Source organism: Manacus vitellinus, unplaced genomic scaffold, assembly GCF_001715985.3.
Source record: "Manacus vitellinus isolate BGI_N305 unplaced genomic scaffold, ASM171598v3 scaffold_6_pilon, whole genome shotgun sequence".
In the NCBI taxonomy this organism is placed as follows: domain Eukaryota; kingdom Metazoa; phylum Chordata; class Aves; order Passeriformes; family Pipridae; genus Manacus; species Manacus vitellinus.
In genome coordinates, this window is record NW_021940750.1 from 20,172,135 (window position 1) to 20,195,949 (window position 23,815).

The window sequence follows — 23,815 nt, forward strand, 5'->3', positions numbered from 1 at the left end:
TCCTCTTCCAGTCACAGTTGTATTGATCCTCTGATGCCCCTTCCAGTCACGGCACTATCCTCATCTTCATCTATCACCTGCACCCTCTGTATCTTCCTATCACTGACCTTTTACTTTGTTGACTTAAGTTCTCAGATTTCAGTCCTTTGACTTGGCTTTTCTAAGAACTGCCTTCTCTTTTCTGTTGCTTATGTGTTCCCTACCCTACATCTTCCCACTCAGACTGCTTTGACTTCTGCCCCACCATTCATGCTGGCCCTCATTTGTCCTCTCTTTTTAGCCACAGTTGATGTAGCTTATCCTAGGCTGCATGGCTTTACACATTTCCTAGTCAGTGTCACCTGAGCTACCTACCTCCCATTGTCTGCTGTTTCCTTTCTGTTCCTTCCCATGTATTGAGATCTACTTCATTCTTGTTGTCTTGCCTGCTGTATTCAAGTTCATCAGCCTCCTCTCAACAGAAGAAATATATCCCCCAAGCTGGAAAGGCCTGTCACTTGAAAGAGTGTCATGATCTCTGCTTTGGGAAATGCATCCAAGGTATCTCCGAGCCTGTTTCATCTGATTGTTGAAGTTCTTGTTATGGTTAGAAGGCAAGATAGCCATTTGTCAGTCGCTGAAGTACATCTATTAATTAATGTATCTCGAGGCACACCCTGAGTGTGACATGACCATGCAACATGACTAGATGCCATTCTTTCCTTCTGTCTGTGACAAAGGGACTAGTCATATGTATGACTGTATATATATATATATATATAGATGAACAAATAACAGAAGCACCATGATTAATAATACAGGCAAATGCTTCCTCTTGTACATTAACCAATTCAATATGCTGGAGGTGAGATGGATGCATTGGAAAGCACAGGCTTTTCTAGTCAAGTATTTGTGTAACACAAATAGCCCCATCTACCACACAGTGGATGTATCTTATCATGAAGGCTTGTTGTGTACTTCTTTGTTCCAGCACCCACTCTTGGTTGACCACTTTCCAGACACTTAAGAATGATGATGATTTCTCCAGGCATTTAACAATTTGCAGAGTAGCAGATACTGTGTAGGTGGAAGAAGAGGAATAAAAACCAACAGTTTTCACTCATTGTACGGGGAAGTTAGTTCATGCAGTGTAGTACGGTTGAAATAGACCTTTGATGACAGAATAGGTACTTCATTCACTGGACAAAAAGAAAAACACCAAACTGACCAGATGAGAATCTGACAAATAGGTAGAGTGACATGGACCAGGAACAGAGACAGTAGACATCTGAGAAAAGAGAAGAGAATAGAAAGGGGAAGAGTGAACGTGAAGACAAGAAGCTTAAATTGGATATCAATAAAATCAAGAAAAAAGAATTACAAAATCAAACCAAAAGACAAGAAAAACAGGCTTATAGCAGTATTTTTAATGTTTAAAGGAGACTTCATGTGACATGTTATGACCTAGATGTTAGTATCACCACTGCAGTTGGCAAGACAGTTAATACACCCTCATTGTTTACTCTCTAATTGTTTCCTGTACTGGAAGGATGCCATTAGCTGTGAGGGAGTTTCCTTTTTCTGTGTGGCTATGTTCTGTCTGCTTAGCCTAGCATCTACTGGGTTTAGAATTTTATGCCAAACATTTCACATGGGAAAAAAGCTAAATTAAAACAAGAAAAGTACAATCATATGGTGGAATGATCCCCATCAGTCCTACTTACATCAAAAAGGCTTATGCTAAACAAGACATGAATCATGTTAGTCAGTTGTGTGGGCAGTTATGTGACTACATTTTCAATGAGAAGTTTAAGTAGATTTTATGCTGTAGAACATTGGGCTAAGTTAATCTTAAATAATTCTGCTCTGTCATTTAAAAATAGTATGTTCTCTGAAATATTCCTCGTTTTGTGGAGTTCAGCAAATTTTTTTCTTTCGATGTTTGTGACTCTCTTCTGAAATCCTTAGAGTTTATTTAGATCTGACTGGGAATGTTGAGTACTCAGAGTAATATTCCTAGTATTCCTAGAACTACATTATTCCTATTTGAAGACACAGGGCTTCTTTGAATGCTGCCTTAAACATCATGAAAGGGTTTTCTAAGCTGTTATATATTGAACTGCTGTCAGATTTGCAGTATCTCTTTCCCTAATTTCATGTTCATTCTTGTTTTGCAGCTTTCTCCCTCAGATTGTTTTCCCACTAAATGTGCTAACTGCCATTTTTCCTGTTTGAGTCTTGTGATGCTGATGAGTCAAAGTCTCAGTCTAAGTAAAACAGAACAACCATCCTAAAAGCAGTAGTCTGTGCTGATTTATACTAGCTGAAATTTTGTCTCCATGTTTCTGATCCTGTCACTATTATTAGAATTATGGTAATGCCCAGATGTATTAACTGTCTTTCCAATACAATGATATAGGCCAATCCTTGCCCCAGAGAGCTATCAGTACCGAGAGAGAGAAAGGAGAAGGCACCAAGTCAATTGATTTTAGTGTATTTTATCCTTGCTCTGAAGAATTTACTAAGGAGGACATGCATCAGGACAGTCTATGCATACCTTGAGTTTGCTCTTCTTTAAATTTCCTAATGACCCCAAGATGCTCCTCTTACTGCAGTTTAGCAGAATGGTAGTTAATAGTACATTTCAAGTCTGTTCTTTATTGTCACTCTGTGAATTTTCAATTCCACTGATTGTTCCATTCAAACTGATTTAACTGAATGCATTAATATGTATTCAAAAGAATTTTCACTAAACCATTTGTATGACTGGAAAGGTCTTCAAGCCTATTAATTCTCTGTATTTTTGCAATGTTATCTGAAACACAATTGCTTTTCTAAAAGTGGTGGGGTTTATTTTGTTGGGTTTACTTTACTTTTCTTTTTTTAACTTAAATCCTTGTTATTGTTTATTGCTTATAAACATCTCAGTTTCCAGCACCAGTGATTTGGAACTAGCTGCATGTATCTTTATGCAGTACGTGTGTGTTAGCATCTGTCTGTCAGTTCTCATACACTGCTGAGTCTTGTCTTTTTCAGACTTGCTGATCCAATTGAAAGTGAATGACTATGGGATAGAAATCTCAAAGCTATGTTTCATACAAATTTCATTAAAATAAAGAACTGTATATCTGGGAAGGGGATTAAACTACTGTTCCCATTAAGGCAAAGGCTGCAGCATGAGACCATTCCTAATTAGACAGCACAAAATCAACACAAGAATGGCCCAGACCCATGAAGGGAGGCATAATTTGGGGTATGCTTTGTATTAGATACTGTAAGAAGATTCTCAGGAAATGGGCTTCATTACCTCCTCTGGTCACACAATGAACATGTTTTTGCTTGCAACATTTGCTCCATTATTGCACTAGGGATGGGTGTTAGATACAGGAATAGTAAGTGCCAGGAACATTCTTTCTGTTTTTGAAGATCATTAATATATCTGCTTTTCTTCAAAGTACTACAGTACCTTTCTGCTTTTAATCACTAACAGCCCAAGCTTAGCTGTTGCCGGCTAATACTCCTAGATGTGCATCTTCCTTACTGACAAGCTCTACATGTTGAGATTTTCTAATTAGAAACTACTCTTTTTTGTACAGCTAACACTTTGTGTATGGTATCCATGTGTAGATGTGGAAGCAAGGAGAGGTGTGGTCTAATGAGGCAAATATGGTATTGGAAGTTAAAATCTTTTCACAGCTTTTCAAACATTTCAACCTAGCTTTTCATATTACTCAGTCTGTGGGTTAGGGAAAAGCACTTTCTCTGTCAGTGCTAACATTCTTCATGGGCAAGACAGGGTTAATGCTGTCCTACCTCCCCGATGAATTCTGCAAGAGAATTAACTTACTAATGCTTTAGAGGATTTTTAGCTAAAAAGTCTCATAACTTTCTTACTATTTTTCAGATTTGCAGCCTTAAGAACTTGTTAGGGTAGTGAATGTGTCCGTGACATCAAGTTAAATCTGCCAGCTTGCAACGTGTGATTGAAAGATTTTACTTGCAGCAGCAATAGCTGTAGAGTGCTGCCTGCTTCAGGACTGCGTCTGTCAGGGCTAGGCTAGGCTAGGCTTCTGCTCTCCCTAGACCCTTAGCCTTCAGAATCCTGAGTAATGAGGTTTGTCTCCTATTTTTTGGATGTGCTGAATTCTCTTCCCAACCCTTCCTTTATGTGGCCAGGCTCTGCTCTCCCCAGCTGCCCTCTTTATTTGCACAGTAGCTTCTCCTGATTTCCTGTCCTGTCCCCATGGAGTTCACAGCAGGGCAGTATACTTTGTAGCTGAATCCAGAAGCCATGGTCCATGTCAGCTTCCAGTCTCCCTATCCTTGTCTGGAAGACAGCCAGAATCTCGGGACAGTGTAGAGACAAAGGCCTTTTTGGAAGTCTGTTACCCCGTGAAAAACATCCATGACCTTTCTTAAGGCAGATTTGAGCCCAGCTTTTGCTGATCAGACTTTGTTAGAGCATCCATGCTTGCTACTTCTTCAGAGTCATGGATCTCCTTACCACTGCATATTAATGCAGGGAAGGGGTTATGACTGTATACTTTGTTGACTCCAGGATCTTAGTGATTTTAATAACGTTAAAGAAAAAGAACTTACAGGGAAGATGCATAATACCAAACAGCACAGTGAGATGTCACCCCTGAGGAAGAAGTGGGAGCAGTGACTTGAGGGTTTCCATCCCAACCTCATGATGTGTCAGGCTCTGAGATGCAAGAGTAAACCAAGTTCCATTTTAGTTTATTTTGCTGGGGGGAAGTGGGGTGTGACTGCTATTTTCCAGACTTCTGCACTTGTACTAGCTACTTAATTCGAAATCTGAAAGCTGCAGTCAAGGTAGAGCTTCAGGGAAGGGAGAGGTTAAGGAAGGTTGAGCCCAAGGGCATCTTGTCAGTGAGCTCTAGTTAGGAAACGGGCCTGTTTTGGCTTCTGCACTTCCTTTTCTCCCTAGAGCTCTGCCTGTCAGAAACGCCTTCCCACACTCCACTGCCCTGCCATTTGCCAGAGAATTGCGGGGGAGAGGGGCTTTTCCTGTCTGTGTGCTGAGACTCAGCCAACTCTCAGACTGTGGTTTTCGCTGGAGCCTGGAGCCCACTCGCTGTGGCTTTGTGTATTTTCCACCAGAGAAGAAACTGAGCACAAACTCAGTGAAGGGCACTGCTCCCAGGGTCACACTGAGGTAACTGGCCAGGGCTCAGCTATTCCCCTCATCTCCTATCGCTGACCTCTAGCTGCCAAACTACAAGGTTATGGTATTGCCTCTGTGCTGGGAATCTGACTGACTTCGAGGAAAGACAAGGCAGAACTCCCAGCAGGTTGCTCCTTTCTGAAGAGAGTTTAGCAGTCTGCAGAGATGCCGTAGGGAAACATTCTCCACTCCCTGCTTTGCCAGTCCACAGCTCAGTTCTCCAGTGTGTCATAACATGCAAGTTCTTTTGTTCCCTGTGTCAAATCTCCAACATTACTCTCCCATGTGCTATAGAATAGAAATATTTTTTGTCCCCTGATATTACTGGAGATTTCTTTTTTTGTCAGAAGTGGACCTAAAGTCCCTTTTTCAGAAGAAAGTACTCTAGAGCCTTTCTGTTGTTCGAAGTATAGGGTTAGACCAAATAACTGACATTGTAACATCTACCCTATAACCTTTTTCTTTCCTAGAATTGTATCTCAGTCCCACCTCCCACATAAAGAGTAATTTAGCAAGATAAATGCAGAAAGTCAGTCAACACAATGAAAGCTCTACTTCTTTGTGGGTGGAAGCCCACTGCAAGGTTAGATTGAGGATTGGACCTCATGTTTTTTAATCCAGAATAATATAATTCTGTGGCAGTAATGAGGTTGTCTGCCTTCCTAGAAGGTAGTCCCAGCTTCTAAAGGCATAAAATTCAGCTCTAAAAACTACTTTACTGATCTGACCACTTAACTCTTCTTTTTATGCATGGGACTCTCACTGGAGCCCTGGGAGAGTCCCATGCCTTCACCAGACAAATGTTATCCCCCACAAAAACGTCACCCACCTCCATCAGCATTCTCAGCAATGTTCACAGAGGTAATCACCAATTGCTATGTTTTGTTTTGTTTTGTTTTTTTACCCAGGCTCTCTTTGCCAACTACTCACAATCCAGCACCAGCCATATGTCTATGCCAGCTGGCTCTGATGCCCACAAGACATCAAGTGCCACTTGTAGTATCCAAAAGGCAGCCAGTTTGCACAAAGTGATGCCATCCCAGAGTACACCTCCTCAGCTGGTTCCAAAGCCTCCAACAAACCACAGACAGGCAGTGATCAGAAAGGCTGCAGCCCAGAGGATTTCCAAGTAAGTTTTATCTCTTCCATCCACAATAGGGAGTTGGCACTGGTTTCCCAAAAATAAATATCAGAGAAGAACCTGTCTCCATCTGACTTTGATGTCTGCTGTGCTGTCCGAGATAGATCTCTCTTGAGGTGTGTGTACTGAAATCCTTGTGCATTATGTTGCAGTTTTGTATTTCACAATGGTAAGGAAGGTAAAACTGTAATACAAACATAAGAACATAGGAACTTCCAGACTGATTCCAGGGTAGGACTCAGTAACCTAAATACAGGTTGCTAGTGACATTCTAGATGCCTGGGGCTATTCCAGCTGACCTCCAGCTGCTGTTCCAGAAGAGTACAGGTCTTCTGTAGATCTTGTGTTGCATCTGCCAGTCTCATGCAGATGTCTCAAATAGCTTTAGAGTATGAAGTGTGGTACTAGACATCTGTGTTTAGGCACTTGAGTTGCTCCATGTTTAATCTTTGATGGGGTCTAGAATCTGGTGTGTCAGAAGAGGGTACCAAAAAAACCTGCAAAACAAAATAACAAAGCAGTCCAGTATCTTTAACAAGCTAATCTACCCTTGAACCAAGTTTTCCCATAAATGTAACATACAATGTTTGACTTAGGTCTTTAAGCACAAGTGTTTATTTCATTTAAAGTGTTTATATTGTGCCTGATGTAATGATAGCTTTCCTCATTATCTGTAGAAATCCTTCTTTTAACTTTTAGTAAGCTTTTAGTTATATAGTGCTTGCTATTCTAAGTTAGATGGATGGATTTGGCATGTGTTATCTTTAAAAACAAACAAAAATATTCCCCATGAAATGTTGCTAATTGACTGTAAGTTTTCTTCCTTTCCATTTCTTTGTGTGTCTTCTCTTTTGTGCATTATGAGAAAATGTGAGCAAGACTTCTGGGTTTTCAGCTTCCTCGATTCTTTGTTTATCTCCCCTTAAAGGACAGAATTGCTTTAGACTAAGTCCTTCATTAGATTCTTCCTCATCTATCCTCAGACTTATTTCATTCTAAAAAATTGCATTCATAACTTCCTCCCTTGTACTTACTCTACAGCCAGCAGAGTTGTAAAGCTTTCAGAGCAAGTTCCTGTGAGGTTTCCTGAATCTCAGTTCCCTTCCTGTTTAAAGAGAGAAGTTTTACTTAGTAAAAAATTACTAATGAAAGACACCTTATGAAGATGCTAGGGCACAGTCAGTGTGTGTGGATCAAATTTGAAATGGCAAAGCATATTTAAGGAACTTGAACAGAACTGCTTTGAGGAAGTTCTTGTATTTCCTGCCTGTACTCTTGCCATCTTAGGAGATAGCACACTGAATTAATCCCCCAAATCTATTTAAAAGGAAAACAAGGCGTTAATGAACTTTGTCAACTCAGCAAATGATGTGATCATCAGGTCTGGCAGGTATATGCTGGTAGGTTTGCTATCTGATTTCTTTTATGTTGGGTAGCTCATGTTAGTACAGGTGACAGACTATGTCAGTGGGTTTCTCTGCTGGGCAGCTGGGATGTGTATTTGAAGATGCCGGTGTGCTGTGCTCACTTCTTGGCAGAGGAAATGTTTATCCTTGTGAGATGGAATTGCAGCTCCTTGGACAGACTTTACTTTGCTGCATTTTTGTGGTTTCTGCTCTGTGACAGGCAGGAGTGTGGGAAAACCGGAAAAAGTTCAGCACCAAAAATGCACAGAAGGGAGAAAAAAAGCAAAAGATTCCTTCAGAATTTCAGAAAACTAATCCAAGTATCGAAGGCTGCAAGGAGCCACTCCGGAAATACTTTCCAAGTTGCCTTTCAGTCTCCAACACAAGGCTCCAAACCCATTCTTGCCATTCATGGGATCTTGCAGTAACATTTTTTCACTTACATGGAATACAGCAGCGCCCAGCTATATTTCCAGCATATATTTCCAGCTGATCGTTTAAAAGCTGCTATGTCTCAGGCTAGTTTAATCCATTCATTGTTGTCAGGAAAAGACCAGATATGCATTGGGGGGGGTGAATGGAGAGAAGCCTCTGTGTCAAAGGACTATAGATTAGAGAAGAAAAAGATGTCTTGCGTGCTCCAGCCTGTTTTCTGCAGTCCCTGATTATTTTGTACAAAGTATTCTTGGACACCATGTGTAGTCTACTTTCAAAAAAGTCCAGTGGTAGAAACTCCACTGTGTGCTATAACAGCCTATTTAAGAATCTAGACAAGCTTATTATCAGCTAGTTTCTCCTGATGTACTCTCTGAATTTTTCCTTTGTTTCATCCTGTTGTACCTTGTTCCTCCTTCCTGAACCACCCTGAACACTTTCCCTTATGAATACTCTCCATCTTTTGAATATCCTTCTACTTCTTGGAGTAACCTAATGTTGCTTAGATTTGTTGAGGTTTTGTTCACCTCAGATAGTAGTTCTACCTGCCAAGTCCTTAGTTGTCTTAAATGTACTGTATTTTCTTCAGTTTATCAGAGTGCTTGCATTGTGGCACTCAGAATTGTACTTTTCCAGTGTGGGACTGCCATATCCTTAGGTTATGACATAGCAAATATCCCTCTCCGTAACATCTTTTTGGCTACTTCATTTGTCTGTCTGGTCACTTTTCATTTGCTGCCCTCTCTCACCCCCTGATAATTCTTGGCTATTTTCCTGATCTCTTTCCTGAAAGAGGATCTTAGTGCTATGTATTATTTCCACAAGACTCACTGAAACTAATCCCATTCTATTGTTAAAGCTCTCGCATCTCTTTTTTTCCCCCCATATATTTCAGTAAGTTAGACCTTATTTGTGTCTGCTCTCGCATTGCCTGGCTTTTGTTTAACATCTTAATAAAGATCATCTTTTTAAAGTTGTTTGTAGAATTTCTCCAGAGGCTGGACTGTGAAGACACACTAAAATCAACTTTGTCTCTTTGACCTATCTCCTCCTTGCATGCGTTATCAATTCTCTCCCAGCCAGCACACATGGCTTCCAGAAGAGGAAGAAATAAGAAGACGCAACTATAAACAGAAGGAGATGCTAAAGATGATCATTACTGACTAATTCAAAAACTATCTAGTAACTTGGACACTTCCCTGGTTGAAACATAAAGGAAAAAAGTAATGGAACAGCCAGACAATTCCATCTTGTCTTTTCAGTTCCTGGCCTCTCTTGTTTTCTTAGTCTCTCAACTTGTAAAAGGTGGTAGGTGGACTTTATAATGGATTGTGTCCAAAGCAGACTCCTTGCTTAAACTAACAGAGTGGAAAACTGGGGCCCATATTAAGGTGCAGAAAAAGGACTAACTGGGAGAAATGGTTTAAATATGCAGCTCTATGCTGAAATGCAGTCCCATAAAATGGTCTCATGGGGCTCCATAGTTTTGATTAAATGTCCTCATATCACAAGTAGAAAGACAGTTTTTGGACAGCTAGCACAACAAGCTCTTCTTTCTTTCCAAGAGCCAGGCTGTGACCTTTCCCCACTGCTCAAGTTGCCACTACTATTGGCAGGTCTGTGAACTGTGAAGAGATTGCTGATAGCTGAGAGCAACATTTTGGGACAGATCATAGATACAGTATTCATAAGCCATGGAATGAAGCAGATGTTCCTGGAAGCAGCATCTGATGTATGGAATCTTCATATTACTAATGACAGCATGCAAAATAGAAAAATATATTAGCTCAACTGTCAAAACCAAGAGTGAACTGGTACAGATGGTAGACAAAAAATCCTTCTGCTTTTAGAATGACTAAGTCATAGTAAATACAGATTTCTGCACTAGTAACTTCTCAGAAACCTGCTCTCTAACTGTGACAGCATCAGGTAGAGTGAGGCTTTGAAGAACCTGTGAACAGAACTATTAGTCAAAGACAAGATGTCATAAAAATTCATCTGTCAATTTTATACCACTGTATATAAAAAGAGGAAATGCTAGGTAGAGAAAAGGAGCATATAGTTCAAGATATTATCAGGGAAAGAGAGACCAAGAAGGTCACCAAGTTTATCAGCAGTAGGCTGAAACATCACGAACTGTTGGGGATATTGATCAGCGTGGCATAATTTCTTGTGCTGAACATCGCTCTAAATGTCATTCATAACTCTATTCAGGAAGCCTTTTGAAACAAATATTCCCTTCAAGTCCCAACACCACAGCACAAAAATCTTTCTGCCTTGTTCTCCCTTGTATAATTGTTTTCCACTGTGCCAGCAGTAGAAGAGCCAAAGTTCTCCTATATTGTAACTAGTACAGAAATAGGGTAGAGGAGATGCATTTCTCCAGGGTTCAGGAAGTCCATCCCAGGGCAGGGAAGAGTCCTGATTGCAACTGGACACAGCAGTAGCCAGCTTTTCTAGGACAGGCTGGCCAAGCCTAGCAAATGTGCCAAAAGTAGATGATGGTCACAGAGTAAGCCCTGTAAAATACTATGGTTCTGGTTTATATCCTGTCTTGCCCATGCGTGCTCATTCACAGGCATGCGTGAAGTGTCTTAAGTGAGCCAGGTACATCACATATGTAAAATGAGTGCCACTGAAAAGAGGACAGGCAGCGGGAGAACAAGCATGTAACTGTTACTGGAACCTTTTTACCTTTTGCTACTGCTGTACTGCGGCACGCTTGTTTTTTCAGCTCCTGAGTAGCTGGGTTAATCAGGCTGCCTGACCCTTAGACATTTTTGGCAGCAAAAGCAGTGCATCTGAGAGACATGCCTTGATTTAACACCCTGACACAGCTGGGCTTACTAGACCTGTAGCTCATAGCCCTTGGCTAGCCTCAGATCATACACACAGATACACATGCAGGGATACCTTGTCCAAGAACAACAAAGAGGAACAAGACTCCCTTGCCCTGGGACTTTACATCTGTTGCTATCCTCTTGTTAAACCTGGGCTTTTTGTGATATGAATATGTTAGTGTCAATTCTGTCTGGTTCTACTGGATCTTTAAATGTGTTCAGAACATCCCAGGAATAGTTTGTTAAAACAAACGTCTTCAAAATTTAGTCAAAAAAGTATTTCTCTGTCACTTGTGGAACAAATTTGCAGTCCAAGGCTGAGCAGCTTAGGGCTGGTCTAGTGCCTAAATGAAGGAACTTTTTTAGTATCAAGGAGGTGTTAGCTGTATAAGAGACAGAAAAGGGCAGTGACCGATATTTAAATGGAGAGGACAGTGGGGAGAGTGCTTTTGTTAGTATTGAAGAAGGACAAATGGAGAATATAACAATTGGAGAACTGGAAGCAAAAACAACACAGACATTAAAAAGCAGGAAACTGAGAAAGGCAGTTGAATTTCAGCCAACTCGAGGAGGAAGAAAGTGGAAAGGGATTAAGTCAGTTTAAGTGGTGAATATGTTCTGCCACTGAAGCTTCCATCACGACACAACAGAGAATGTGAGGGATGAGATCCCAGGAGCAATGCTGAGAATGAGCTGTCTGGAGGTGGCAGTTGAAACTGCAAGAATCAAGGTACATTGTGAGTAGGCAGAGAAGAAGGGCAAGTCTGTAGAGAGAACATAAACCACACTTTAAGGTAGAAGTGTGACTGTTCTCTGTTTTGCTTTTTTGTTGTTATACTTGCTGGCATTCTTGATGACATTTTCAACCACTAGTCTTGCATTCTACCTACAGAAGGGTGAGCTGAATTTGACTGTCAGTTGTGCTGTGTTAACGAAGTGGACTAGCTAATTATATGCATGGAATCTCTATGTAAGAAGGATAAAGATCCATCTGGATTCTTAGCTCCTACAAGGACTATGCAGTATCAGCACAAAAGACATGATAAATACAGATCCAAACTTCTCTCCAGGAGACAATAAACATAGAAACAGGCCCTTCATTTGACAATAACATTTGCAATTAAGGCTGACTGAAGTAAGGGGTTGTGTTGCACAAATGTATCTGCATCCTACCCCTTCCTGTATGGACTCCAACTTGTTTCACTGAAATCCTGCTGTGATAAAATATAGGAGTCCCTCACAGGCCTTTTAGCTGTCAGGAACACCTGGATTACTTGCTGACCTTGAAATCTGAAAACAAAAGGTTTCAGATAAAACCATAGAAACTGCACAAGTGTGTCTGGGTCTGTTAGTTGTCAGGGCATCACATGGGGATTGGAGATTACAGTGCTTTTTTGGGGAAGAGCTGACAGTAACCATAACACTGCAGAGCTGAAGGAGTGAAGGAGAAGGACTCTGGTAGAGATGAGTGTACGCGCAGAAGTCTGCAGTGATCAGAATTGAGTTGGGCAGGAAGAAAGAAAGGCAAGGAGGAATAAGGGAGGAGAGGACAAACCAGGAATAGGTGAATAATTGTATAGATTATAAGGACGGAATAGATCCTTGCAGCTGTATAGCTTGCCCTTCCTTTTTGAGTAGACCCAATTTTATGTAGGAAGACGTGGTCTCAGTTTGGTAACAAATCTTTGTAAGTTAAAGGAAGTGCAGTTGTAGCCCACAGGATATACTTTTGCTGTAAGTCAGATGCTAAAATCAATGCAGGAGGATTTGCATTGAGGAATGCTTGAGGAATGGCATTGGACTACTGGAAATTGTATGGATCCCAGGGGTCCCAGTTTCCAAGATAAGTAAGAAACCTTGCCTAGATGAGTTCTCTCTGCTGAGGCAAGATGCAAGGACTTAACTTTGAATTTAGCATGTTTTTGACAGCATATGCATTTCTGCTTGAAGGTTGGTTAATCACTTTAGTTCAAATCACTGGAATAAGATGACCACAGCATTACTTGTTGTAATTACAAGTAGTACCTTGGTGGTACCTTTTACTATGTTCTTTATTCTCCAGAATCAGCTTCCAAGGCACATGAGACAATTAAGTGTTTTAATCACATGGAAGTCTTGCTAGTGGCTTGAGTGTTCATCTGTCTTGCTCTATCTTTTTGGATTCAGTTGCTGTCTCTGCCTTTTTCATACTGTGTTCAGACACAGCTTCATAGTTACAATCCCAGTGAGATGATGTAAACTGGGAGAATTCTCAATTTTTTGTTTGAGTTTCATTCCTCCTTGATATATCACTTCTTATCACTGTCTAATTTGATGCTTTTACCTCTTAGGGTGACCTCCACTGAAAAGAAACTGAATGGATTCCAGAACAGCCTTCACAGTGCTGCATCCCGTGAGCCAGGGACAAATTCCACAGGTGAGTGCCAGTGCCAAAGACCAGGAAAGTGGGGGTGGGCATGCTGGGATGCTTTAATCTTTTTCAAGAACTGGTGGGGAAAAAACTTTCCCAGCAAGAAACAGCTGCCTCCTCTGCATGTAGTGGTTCCTAGGTAACAATCTGGGTTCAGCTGTGCAGGGAATTTATTCTTTCTGGGTTTAAAAAAGGCTAAACAGAAGGGAGCAAAGGCTGAGTTTCATAGAGTTGGAAGAGGAAGATTCCTTAAAATGTGGCTGGGGGGAAAAAAGCACCCTGGCTAAAATGGCTCCTCTTTGCTCTAGGCTTTGGCTCAAGATACTCTGTTGTTTAAGCTTGGCCTGTAATATAGGGCTGGAACATTCTTTACATTTTTCTTCACTGTTGCAGAAAAGCCCCTGAGTTCAGAAAGACATAGCTGAGACTTGTGAGTCAGCTGCATAGTGAAGTCAATCAGTAGAGGTGAAAGTTCCCAAAGGAAAATCAGAGACTTACAGAATCAAATCTTCATTGTTCCCTAATGGCTACTTAGTTCAAACAGGTTTATATGCTGTTAAGTTCTCAGCAAATGAGGACCCAAATCCATTTTTCATGGATGCAGACCTGTTGGCAGATCGAGTGTAGTCTTGAGGAACCCATATTATCCACGGCCCACAGTAATTTGTGATAGTGCTCTAATGGAATATATGGACAAATTATGTTCTAGAATGCTTTGGAAAATTGTATTTCTGACCTTTTGTTTTGCTGTGAAACCCTGAAAATATGACTTGAGTATCACTAAGGCAGTGATCTGTGTGTTTTCATAGGCTGAAAGAAAAGGTTGCATAGGGGTGAACTACCCAGTTCATCTCTTCGATATTTATCTCTGAAATTTAAAGATGACATTTTCATTATTAATGTTGGTGATTTTATTGCTGATCCTTTAGCTAATGCACTTAATGTACAGTTCCAAACTGCCTCCCACACTTTACCACCTGCCAAAAATTCCTACCAGAAATTGTATAGGGTGAATAGCCTTAGTCAGTAAAAAAGACCCTACAGCACATTGGAACGTGACAATGTATTCTGGCATATGATGGGATTATCAAAATAAATGAAATTATGTCAACCCTTTAGTATATGTGTAGCTGAGGCAGAAGTTCTGGTCTACTATATAGTTCAAGTTAAGTTTTTAGTACAGATATTAAGTAAGGTTACAGACAAACTTGCAAGTAAATGTAAAAATGGAGTTCTCAATATATTGAAGAAACTTGTTTGTTTAGTGGACTTAGAGAAAGGTGTTTGTGTGCTGAATTCTGCCTTCTTTTTCACACTTCGAAGGGCACTGTCACAGTTGTCCTGCTGTAATTTTAACTTTTGCAAGAGAATCTTTACATCTTCTCTGGGTACTGTTGTTGTTATGTGTGTCCATGATAACTATAGGTAGCATTTTGCTGTCCTTTCCCATTTCTGTGAGTATTTATTCAGTGCATGCATGAGGATTGTTGATTGTATTAATGCTGGAAGGCAACAGTCAGAGCTGGAGAAAGAATATGGGCTAGATAACAACTACAAAGTTCAGGGTAGTCACCTTCTCTGTGAATACTTGTAATCCAGTGAGAACTGAGAACTTCAACTCATGTTTCCTCCTGTAGGACTAGACTGGCTGCACTGTACTAAACTTATCTTCTCTGAAGCTCAAACAAAGGGTTTAGCCTGCCATGTAGCTAAGAGTGTCAGGGCTTACATAAAGCCCTAGTTTGGCTAGGGGTAGGCCAGCAGCACCATAGTGAATGGGTCACTCAAAGCCTCCTTGTTGCTGGAAGAGGTATATAGCTCCACGAACAGTGCTAAGCGTTTCGATGATTAAACTAACTAGAGCAGAATGTTTGTTCTTGGAAACTGGGGAATGATATTTTCTTCAGCTTTGCACCATGCCACTGGTATGCGTCAGAGGCTTTGGTGCCCAGTTTGTGTGTCTCAGAAACTACTCTGGTCCTTGCTGTAGGAACATCTAGTTTTCTTCTTCACTCTCTCCATTGACTGCTTACTCTAGAGCCCCAATTTCCCCTCAGCAACAGCTTATTTGGGGTTATGTTTCACATATATTTAGTATCCTAAATACCAACTAGAGAGGTTGGACACACAAATCATAAACTGCAAGCATTTAAAGATAGAAGGCTCTGACAAGTTGCAGAGATAAAAGAGGAACCAGACAGAACCTCTGTATAAACACACACACAAATACTCAAAAATGTCTGAGAAGCTTGGATAGGCCTTCTTCTCTAACAGCCTTTCTGAGAATAGTTATGGGCCTCTGTGGAGAAGCAGCATAAAGATGTCATAAGTCATCTAACCAGAAGTCAGGATGATGCTCAATGGAAGAGAGAGTCAGGCAGTATGGAAGCTTTTAACCAGATTATCCAAAAAAGAGTTCACTGGTGGTTAGTGCTGCCAACTGCAGAATAGCAGTTGTAGACACTTGTGCAGTGGGCTCAGTCTCTTGAGGACAGATCCTTTGACATAAAAGGGAGAGTAAAAGTCAACGTTTCTGCAAAGCAGCTCAGGATTCTGAAAGAAGCCACCGCTAGAAGACAATGTGGCAGCCTCTGATTCCTAGGGCCTCATCTACATTTAATGAGGAGGCAGAGATTGTGTGAGCTATGTGCCATTGATGTAATGATAGAGAAGGCAGAGATCCTCATGACTATCTACAGACAGGAAGCTAAATCTGCAAGATATCATTGGGGCGTTATTTGTAGTGTCTGAACAGACAGTTTCTTATCAAAATTCCTGAAAGTTTAACAGGACTTATTCTATTAAAGAAATACCAAGAATCACTAGCTCTAGGGAGCATTCAAAATGCATCTAACATGATTTTTCACTGAAGTTGAAAATTCAGCCACTGGTGGGTTGTCAGTCTTTCTGAAAACACAGCCATAATCGCATTGCTTTTTTTATTCTGTGTTAATTTGAGGGTCCCTCAGCATTACACTGAATGTTTCCTGCTTCACAGAATTTAGCAATTCAATTAGTATTATTGAAATAGGGTGATTGTGAAGTAAGAAATCAGTTCTCTTCTCCAAGTCTTCTTCAGAATATAACTTGCTGAGTAACAGCTAAGCTAAGTGCTGTGGTGGGTTGTTCAGTTCCAGGTTGTCTTTAGGAGGCTGTGCTTGATATGATGAGTTCAGATGATGGTCAGACTTGTCATTTTTTGTTTATATATTAAAAATGTAAGGTGTATGGAGACTTTTTTTGTGTTTTGCTGCTTTATTTTCTGTTTCTCTCTAGTGCCATTAGGTGAATAGTGTGTGAATTCATTTTCTCAAAATAGTGAAGGTCTAGGTAAAAAAGATAAAATTTTTCCACTAGAATTTAGCTTTTGAACAATTGGAAAGTAATGCCAAGGAATGTGTGGCTATATGTTGGACCTCACAGTTAGGAATTAATTATATTTATTATTTTTCCTTTTTGAAAATGCTAACACAAAGCAGGTTTTAGGGAAAAGAGAGCATGAAGAGCACTTCATGAAAATATAACCGCAGCTTCTCTGTTCCTGAGCTGTACTCTTCTCTGCAAGAGCCTGGAGACAGGAACAATCTGGAAGTATGGATAACCCCTCCGTGTAGTTGTGGAGTAGATGCACAAGTTGATTTTATTTTGTTTGAGGGTTTGATCCTTGTATGGGCCATTCACTTGATGATCCATGTGGGTCCCTTCCAACTCAAAATGTGATTCTCATTCTCATTTGCAAAGGTAACAGCAAATGTTGAGTTGCTGTATGAGTGAAATCTATGTTTTGTCTTTAGGCTTTCCCCCTTCATTTCCTGACAGCTTCTTGAGAGTTTGTGAAATTTTTATTTTAAAACTTCAGAACACAGAATGCTTCTGGGGTTCTGTTTTGATATGGTAAAACCATAATCCACTAATACCCTATATAATAACAAACAAATATGAATCATGATTAAAACTAGGCAAGACTGATGCCTGACTCCAAACTTGATAGGACTTTTACCTTGTTATACTCAGACTGATTAACAGTGATGCAGTTTTATTGTGCTAATGCTTACCTTACTAGTGACCACATGACTTTTCCACTGTTTGTGCTGGGAGGAGAGAAAAAACATTAGAACTACTGATTAGGGGAGGTAAAAATTGGTAATATGCATTTTGAGTTTGACAGCCGTGAAGATCAATAATTCATGCAAAGTCTTGGATCTCTGCGTAGTCTGGTTTAAAACATGAGTCCAAAACTAATTTATTTATGTTTTAGTTCCCTTGAGAATACGTCATACAAGTGAATGTCAAAACTCAGTCTGAAACTAGAGAGGAAACTTCTTGAGCTAGTTGGTATAGACTTGATTTTATTCCCTGTGATTCCTAGGTCTGTGTCTCAGCTTAGTTGCAGGGTGATGCACAGTTGTCTGTTTATTTTGGACATTCACCTGGCCTCCAAATCTGCATGAATGCCAAGTCCTGAAAATATGCAACTCTTTGAAATAAAGTATATCATCATCTATAAGGACTTAAAACTGGATCCTGGACTCCCAAGAGACTAGTTGAAGAATATGGGGATTAATAAGATGGTTTGGATCTCCTCCATGCAGAAAGCAGGCTGCTGTTCTTTGTTTTCTAGTAATTTTCTTCTGTAGGCTAAGGTGGAGAGCAATGTCTGAATGCCATCCAAATATGAAGAATGTACAAGTGGTGTGGTCCAGTTTAGAGCAATGAATGGAGCCTGCTTGCAAACTAGTGACAGTAAGGAGCACTTTTGTACTTCCTCTTCTCACCATCTAGCGTGCTCCAGATTTTTTTCATTTTACAGAAAATCTACAGGTAGACCGTGTATTTCTAAAATTTTTTATATTCAAGATTACTGTATGGTCCTTCAAAAGAAGGTCATGTTATTGTATGTCTAGCTCTGAAATTGGAGTTAACTCTGGTTGTGCTAAGCCTTGACTGGCTGTTGTCTACCCACTGCTTGAATTAACATCATGCCTTAAATGCAGCCTCTTTTATGTGAGCCTAAGGAAAAATAGAGATTGGTTTAGCAGGTATGCAAAAGTGCAAGCTTTAAAATTGTTCTGAGCCAGAAAAAAAAGACAAGTAAACACAGCAGGCATTTAAACAAGACATATATAATCACTTCATATTGTTTGCCAGATCTAAACAGAAAAAAAAATGCCTGGAATTTGGAGATTCTTTTATCAACCAATGTCTCTCAACTCTCTTGGATGACAAAGGGTAGGAATGGGATGGAATATGTACTGTTACCACTGTGCATGGCCTGTTTCAGACTCACAGCCATTTGTTGCACTGGAGTGGAATTCCCAGCTGCCCAACCTTGTCCAGGCTTCCTCAGCTTCTGCCAGGTTTCCTGCAGTCTCGGAAGGCAGTAGATTGTTGAACACCAGTGTATTTATTTTTACGTTGTTACCACATTCCCAAGAGGAACCTTGGCTATGATTTCAGCTGGTCTCACCACACTGTCCAAATCCTTCATCAGGAGCAGCTGGGAAAAGAAATCACTCAGGTTTCTGCACAGCACATTGCTGGTACGCCTCCTCCCTCTCACTAATCCTGTTAATTCCAGTCTTCATTTGCCACCCTCCTGGTTCTCTCTGTTGTTGCTGTGACTGACTGCACAAGTGGTCTTCACTTTAAAAGGTGACCTTCAAATGGGCACCTCAAGTAACCTCCTCGACCTCAGACTACTTGGGCATCTCCAGCACAAGATATTTTATGACACAGAAGAACAACTTTTGATATCACCTCATTACTTACCCTAATCCAGGAATGGAGTAATGATGAGCTCTTCCACATAAATCCTCCCAGACACACCTATCTGGCTGAGAAGCTCTAGGTGGGTCACTGAAGAGGGAACTCCAGTGTCATATCCAGCACTTTGCATTGTATTTTTCCAGTGCGACCTCTCGCCCTGCAGCCTTTTGTTAACAGTTAACATTCTGTCAGCATCTCTCTGTAGTGCTGTCTCCATGCAGAGAAAGGATTATTGAGAAACAGAATTGGTCCATTTTACCATATTTTGGAAAGCAGTGGAGCTTGAGTTGAATCCTACTGTTGTGCCTCCCTTTATGGGAGGGCAAAGAATCAGTCACAATGAAAGGATATTTAGTTTCACATTTGTTCTAATAATTATCTTCCTAAATCCATTGTTCTTTCATGCATTACCAAAACATCCTGGTTTGTCTCTCTCTTACCCATACTGACTTCCACAGTTTTATAAAGGGGGCAAAGAGGAAGGGGAAGAAATAGTTCCTCTCCCTGCTTTAGTTGTTGCATCAGTCCCAGGTCAGATAATGACACACAAGCCTGTAGTACCAGATGGACCAGAGGGGAAAGGATGAGGGTTAAAAAAGACCTTCTTCTTATCCCATTTCTTAATACTCTTTGAAGGGGCAGGGAACATTACCTTATGACTAGCAATGAGCAAATATTGATATTTCTAATCAGTACCTTTAAAATAGATACAAGTCATCAACAGGACATGACTATGTTTGAATTTATCCAGTTATGAAAAAACTGTATGTAAGTTTCATTAAATCTCAGCAGAGTGTAAAGTGCTGCCAGAAGCAGCATTCCAGGCCCTTCTCAGATGATGTTAAGAAGAAAATGTCCAACTCAGCCATGGCCTCTCAGGTAATTCTGAGGGTCAGTGTTCACTTCTAATGATCAGAAATTACATTTATTCCTTAACCTGTGAGAGCAGCCTGCCTCTCACACCTTTACTCACCCTTTTGGCTTTCTTTTATGAAAGGAAGGAGCTTTTTCCTGTTGCTACTGATCTCATGCCACTGAAAGGACATTCCAAGTGTCAGGACTTCTGGGAAAGCAGGAGAAAAAGGAAAGAACAGTCTCTAGAAATTTGCTTTCCTGTTTAAGAACTAGAACCCAGCTTGAATTTTAGGAGCCTTCACTTCTGACAGACTCAAAGAAAACTCTGAAGCAGGATAAGTAATGACTTCAGGCAGTTGGCATTTTTGCCTGACTGGCAGCTGATCATTGCTTGTTCTCAGTAGTGAGGTGGTGACAAACTGCCTGTATTTTCTTGCTGTGTTGGAAATGTCATTCAAGATCAGGTGTGCAAAGACTGGGGAGAGGTTATATAATATCTTGGCTACTTCTGTCTCACATCTGGCCCTTTGGCATTAAGCTACCTATAGAGAGGATGATTCCGCCCATCCAAATTGGATTTTGTTTTAATCTGGCATTATTATATTGAGAACTAAAAATAGAAGCCAAAATGGGTGTGAATAGGGTAAAAGGAGTGTGAAGTTATGAAATGAAACATGGGGAAGAGCCAGAGAAGAGAGAGCCACAAAAAACTGGGGAGTAAGGAGGTGAATGAGAGATATTAGAATGAAGGCTGTCAAGTACAGAAGGGCATTAGCAGTCAGGGTGTGTATGTGTTAAAGACACAGTCTCTTTAAAATGGGAAGCAGGAAGGCTCACGCTGATTTCCACTGCTATTTCTCTCTTGTGAATGAGTCTGCTTGCTGCTCTTTTTGTGCAGGAAGACTTCACTGGAATACAGTTGTTTATACTGTTTGTGACAGTTGCATGTACTGTGTCACACACATACATCACACTCCCCACACACACACACCCCCTCCCCCCTCCCCACCTCCCACGCCCCCAAGAAAATTTTCATGACTTGGACTTGGTGCTTTCTCTGGCCTGCCTGGTCCAGCAAGGCAGGTTGAAATTGTGCCCAAAATATGGGGGAGGGAGGGCTGTCTTTCTGTTTTCAGCTGTCCTTGCTTGCTAGTGTCAGTCAGCCGTGGATATAAATAAACCCCATTTATTTATTGCCTTTCTTAGTTGCACTGTATATTATCAAGAGAATGCTGAGCATCACTCGGATTAGAAATTCCCTCTGCTCTGGGATAAAAAAAATCTGAACTTCTAGGATAATCCTAGCTTTTCAGGGAGAAAGAAAGTTCCTGCTTTCAACACTAGATTCATGAGACTTCAACATGCTTCTCAGTTCTCCCGTAAACTTTCTGCAGATATGATGAAACAGCCCAAACTAGCTCTAAAAAATATTAGCATGGGTCCCTGACCCAGTACTGTCATCTAGCCTAGTGCTCTCTGCTCTGTCTCATTCCTGCAGCTTGGAAGCACAGTAGATTAGGTGCTGATGTGTGACCAAGGCTGTGTACATCTCTGCTGGGAAAGTCTATATGGCACTGAATTTTAGTGTGCAGGCATCTCTTAAATGACTTTACAGAACTCCTGTGATTTCCTTGTAACTCAGAATCATATCCATAAAATGGAGGTAATCCTTTTCTTCCCACTGTGTGACTGTTCTGAGTTTTTGAGGTGCACTCATGTATGACATAATGGTGTGTAAACATGTGGACAGACATATGGGCAGATATTTTAACACCTCCTGGCAGGCAGAGAATAAAGGAAATTCATTCTGTTTTATGTGGTGATTCACTGCAGTGACTCTTATCACTGGAGAGAATCAACCCTTAATATTGGCTCCTGTCAGGAATGAGGTTTTTTTTCTGTTCCACTTACTCGACCAGAAGAGGAGATGAAATGCTCACCAGTACCTTTGAAATTATAAAACTTCATAGAATTATATACATTAATATTTATGAAATTATTGTATTGGCCATGAGCTGCGCTCATGTTAGGAACCTATATATTTGCTTGTAGACATAGGAATGCTCCTCTCTGTGCTCAGTCCTCAAGGTAGCCATGCAAGAGCTCGAGCAAAGTGATTTTAATTCAGTTTGTGAGAAAAGACAAACTGTGCTGTGCATTTCTGTAGGAATAGGAAAGCTCAAAGGTCTCTTCAAAAGAGGGAAATGAGGTTGAAATTGGCTGCCTCTCATGTGCCTTTGTTTCCTTTATTTCAGCATATTGCTAAGGGATAAGTTTCTGGACTGGTATCCTATCTTAATACACATGGTTGACAGTTTGATTTTTAATTCAGTTTCCAAACTTTCTGTGCAGTGACATAGCTGGCAATCCTGCTTTCGAAACATATTTCCAGGTTCTCTGTGCTCTGTGATGTTTGGCTCTGTGCTGGACTTTCAAGGAGAGTGTATTTTTTAAGATACAGCAATATTTTTAATAAACAGCTCTCAACAAATGTCACTCATGTGTAGGAGCAAGCCAATGTGTCAATACACAGGACAAGCTTTACCTACTAGATTAGCTGCAAAATGCAAACTGTCCAAAATAAACTTCGTACATTTCTAAGTGTTTTGGATTTTTCTTTTTAAAGGATTGTATAAGGATGTTTAAGTAAAAGAAGTGAAGATGATATTGACTTTTCCCCATAACATGCCTAAATAGGAGAATGTTGCAGTATGTAGAAGTTAAAAATATATCTTTATAATAACAGGAAGAAAATTTTTTTTTCCTTATCCCCATTTGGTTTCTTTTAAAGATCAACCTTCTCATACCCCCATCTCTCCTAGACCAAGGTCCTCAACATGTCTTGGAGTAGGGAAGTAGACTCCCATACAAGGAAATGAGTAAAAGACCTAAAGAAAAAAGACAAAGCATACTGATATGGAAGAAGGATTTAGAGGAAGATGCATGTGAATAGATGAGTCATGTGAGTCAGAAGCAAAGAGTGAAGAAGGTATTCTGGTGCTCAAGAGGAATACCAAGACTACTTTCTCACACAGTAGTTTATGAATTTAAGTTTTGTTATATTGATTTGTGATCTCCTCTACTAGGGCAGAGAGAAGTTGTGTGATAGGGAGACCCAGATTTCTGGTAATGGCTGAGATGTGCAGAGCAGTACAGCAGTTTTTCCACACATAACAGTCCTCCATGATTACTTAAAATCTTTGAGTAAAAAAACTTTGTTTTTTTCCAGCCTCTGCTCGCAGAGAAGGATTATCACACACCAGGTGAGGAATCCAGAGCATTGCTTCAAGTATGGGGTAAAGGAAAAAGCAGCAGTGACTTCATGCCACTACACTCCCCTAACAGCCAGAAAAGAGAGAAGAGGAGGCCTTGGTGAGAGGAAAACCCACTGACGAGAGTACCTGAACATCTGTGGAAGCAGATTGTGGTGATATGCCTGCAAGCTGAGGTGAATGATTGCCTCTGAGAGCTTCTGCTGCTGAGTCTTTGGGTCCCTTCCTTCCACCTATTCGTGATCGCTAACTGTGAGATCTTTCTGTAAGACAGATCTTTCCTCCAGCTGTTCTTCCTAAGGTCCAGGTTTGAACATAAAATCTCATTTGCTCAGCCATTTCAGTCTGTCCTAGTCTGGTAACAGCCACAGTTCTGTGCTTTCATCACATGGCAACCATCAGCAGAGAAAAATATTAGAACATATGACTGGAGAGATCTGTGTTTGTTGCCATCTTGAATTTTGGCACAGAGCCATGGAAATGATCCATTTGAATAAAGTAATTTCATTTGTTTGTTTTGGTT

The 23,815-nt window shown here is 40.6% G+C and overlaps 1 protein-coding gene across 4 annotated transcripts in view; it reads left to right on the forward strand.

Moving 5' to 3' along the window:
• Nucleotides 1–23,815, forward strand: part of TTLL5 (tubulin tyrosine ligase like 5) — a 136,842-nt gene extending 113,027 nt beyond the window's left edge. For 3 of the 4 annotated variants that reach the window (XM_018082939.2, XM_018082941.2, XM_018082940.2), the window contains 4 exons: nucleotides 6,076–6,296; nucleotides 13,320–13,405; nucleotides 23,250–23,283; nucleotides 23,366–23,815. In XM_018082939.2, the coding sequence (XP_017938428.2) occupies nucleotides 6,076–6,296; nucleotides 13,320–13,405; nucleotides 23,250–23,283; nucleotides 23,366–23,396 (372 nt within the window). In that variant the 3' untranslated portion in view covers nucleotides 23,397–23,815. Of the gene's footprint in view, nucleotides 1–6,075; nucleotides 6,297–13,319; nucleotides 13,406–23,249; nucleotides 23,284–23,365 lie in introns of those variants that run through there. The other variant, XR_001921968.2, reaches the window with a different exon arrangement.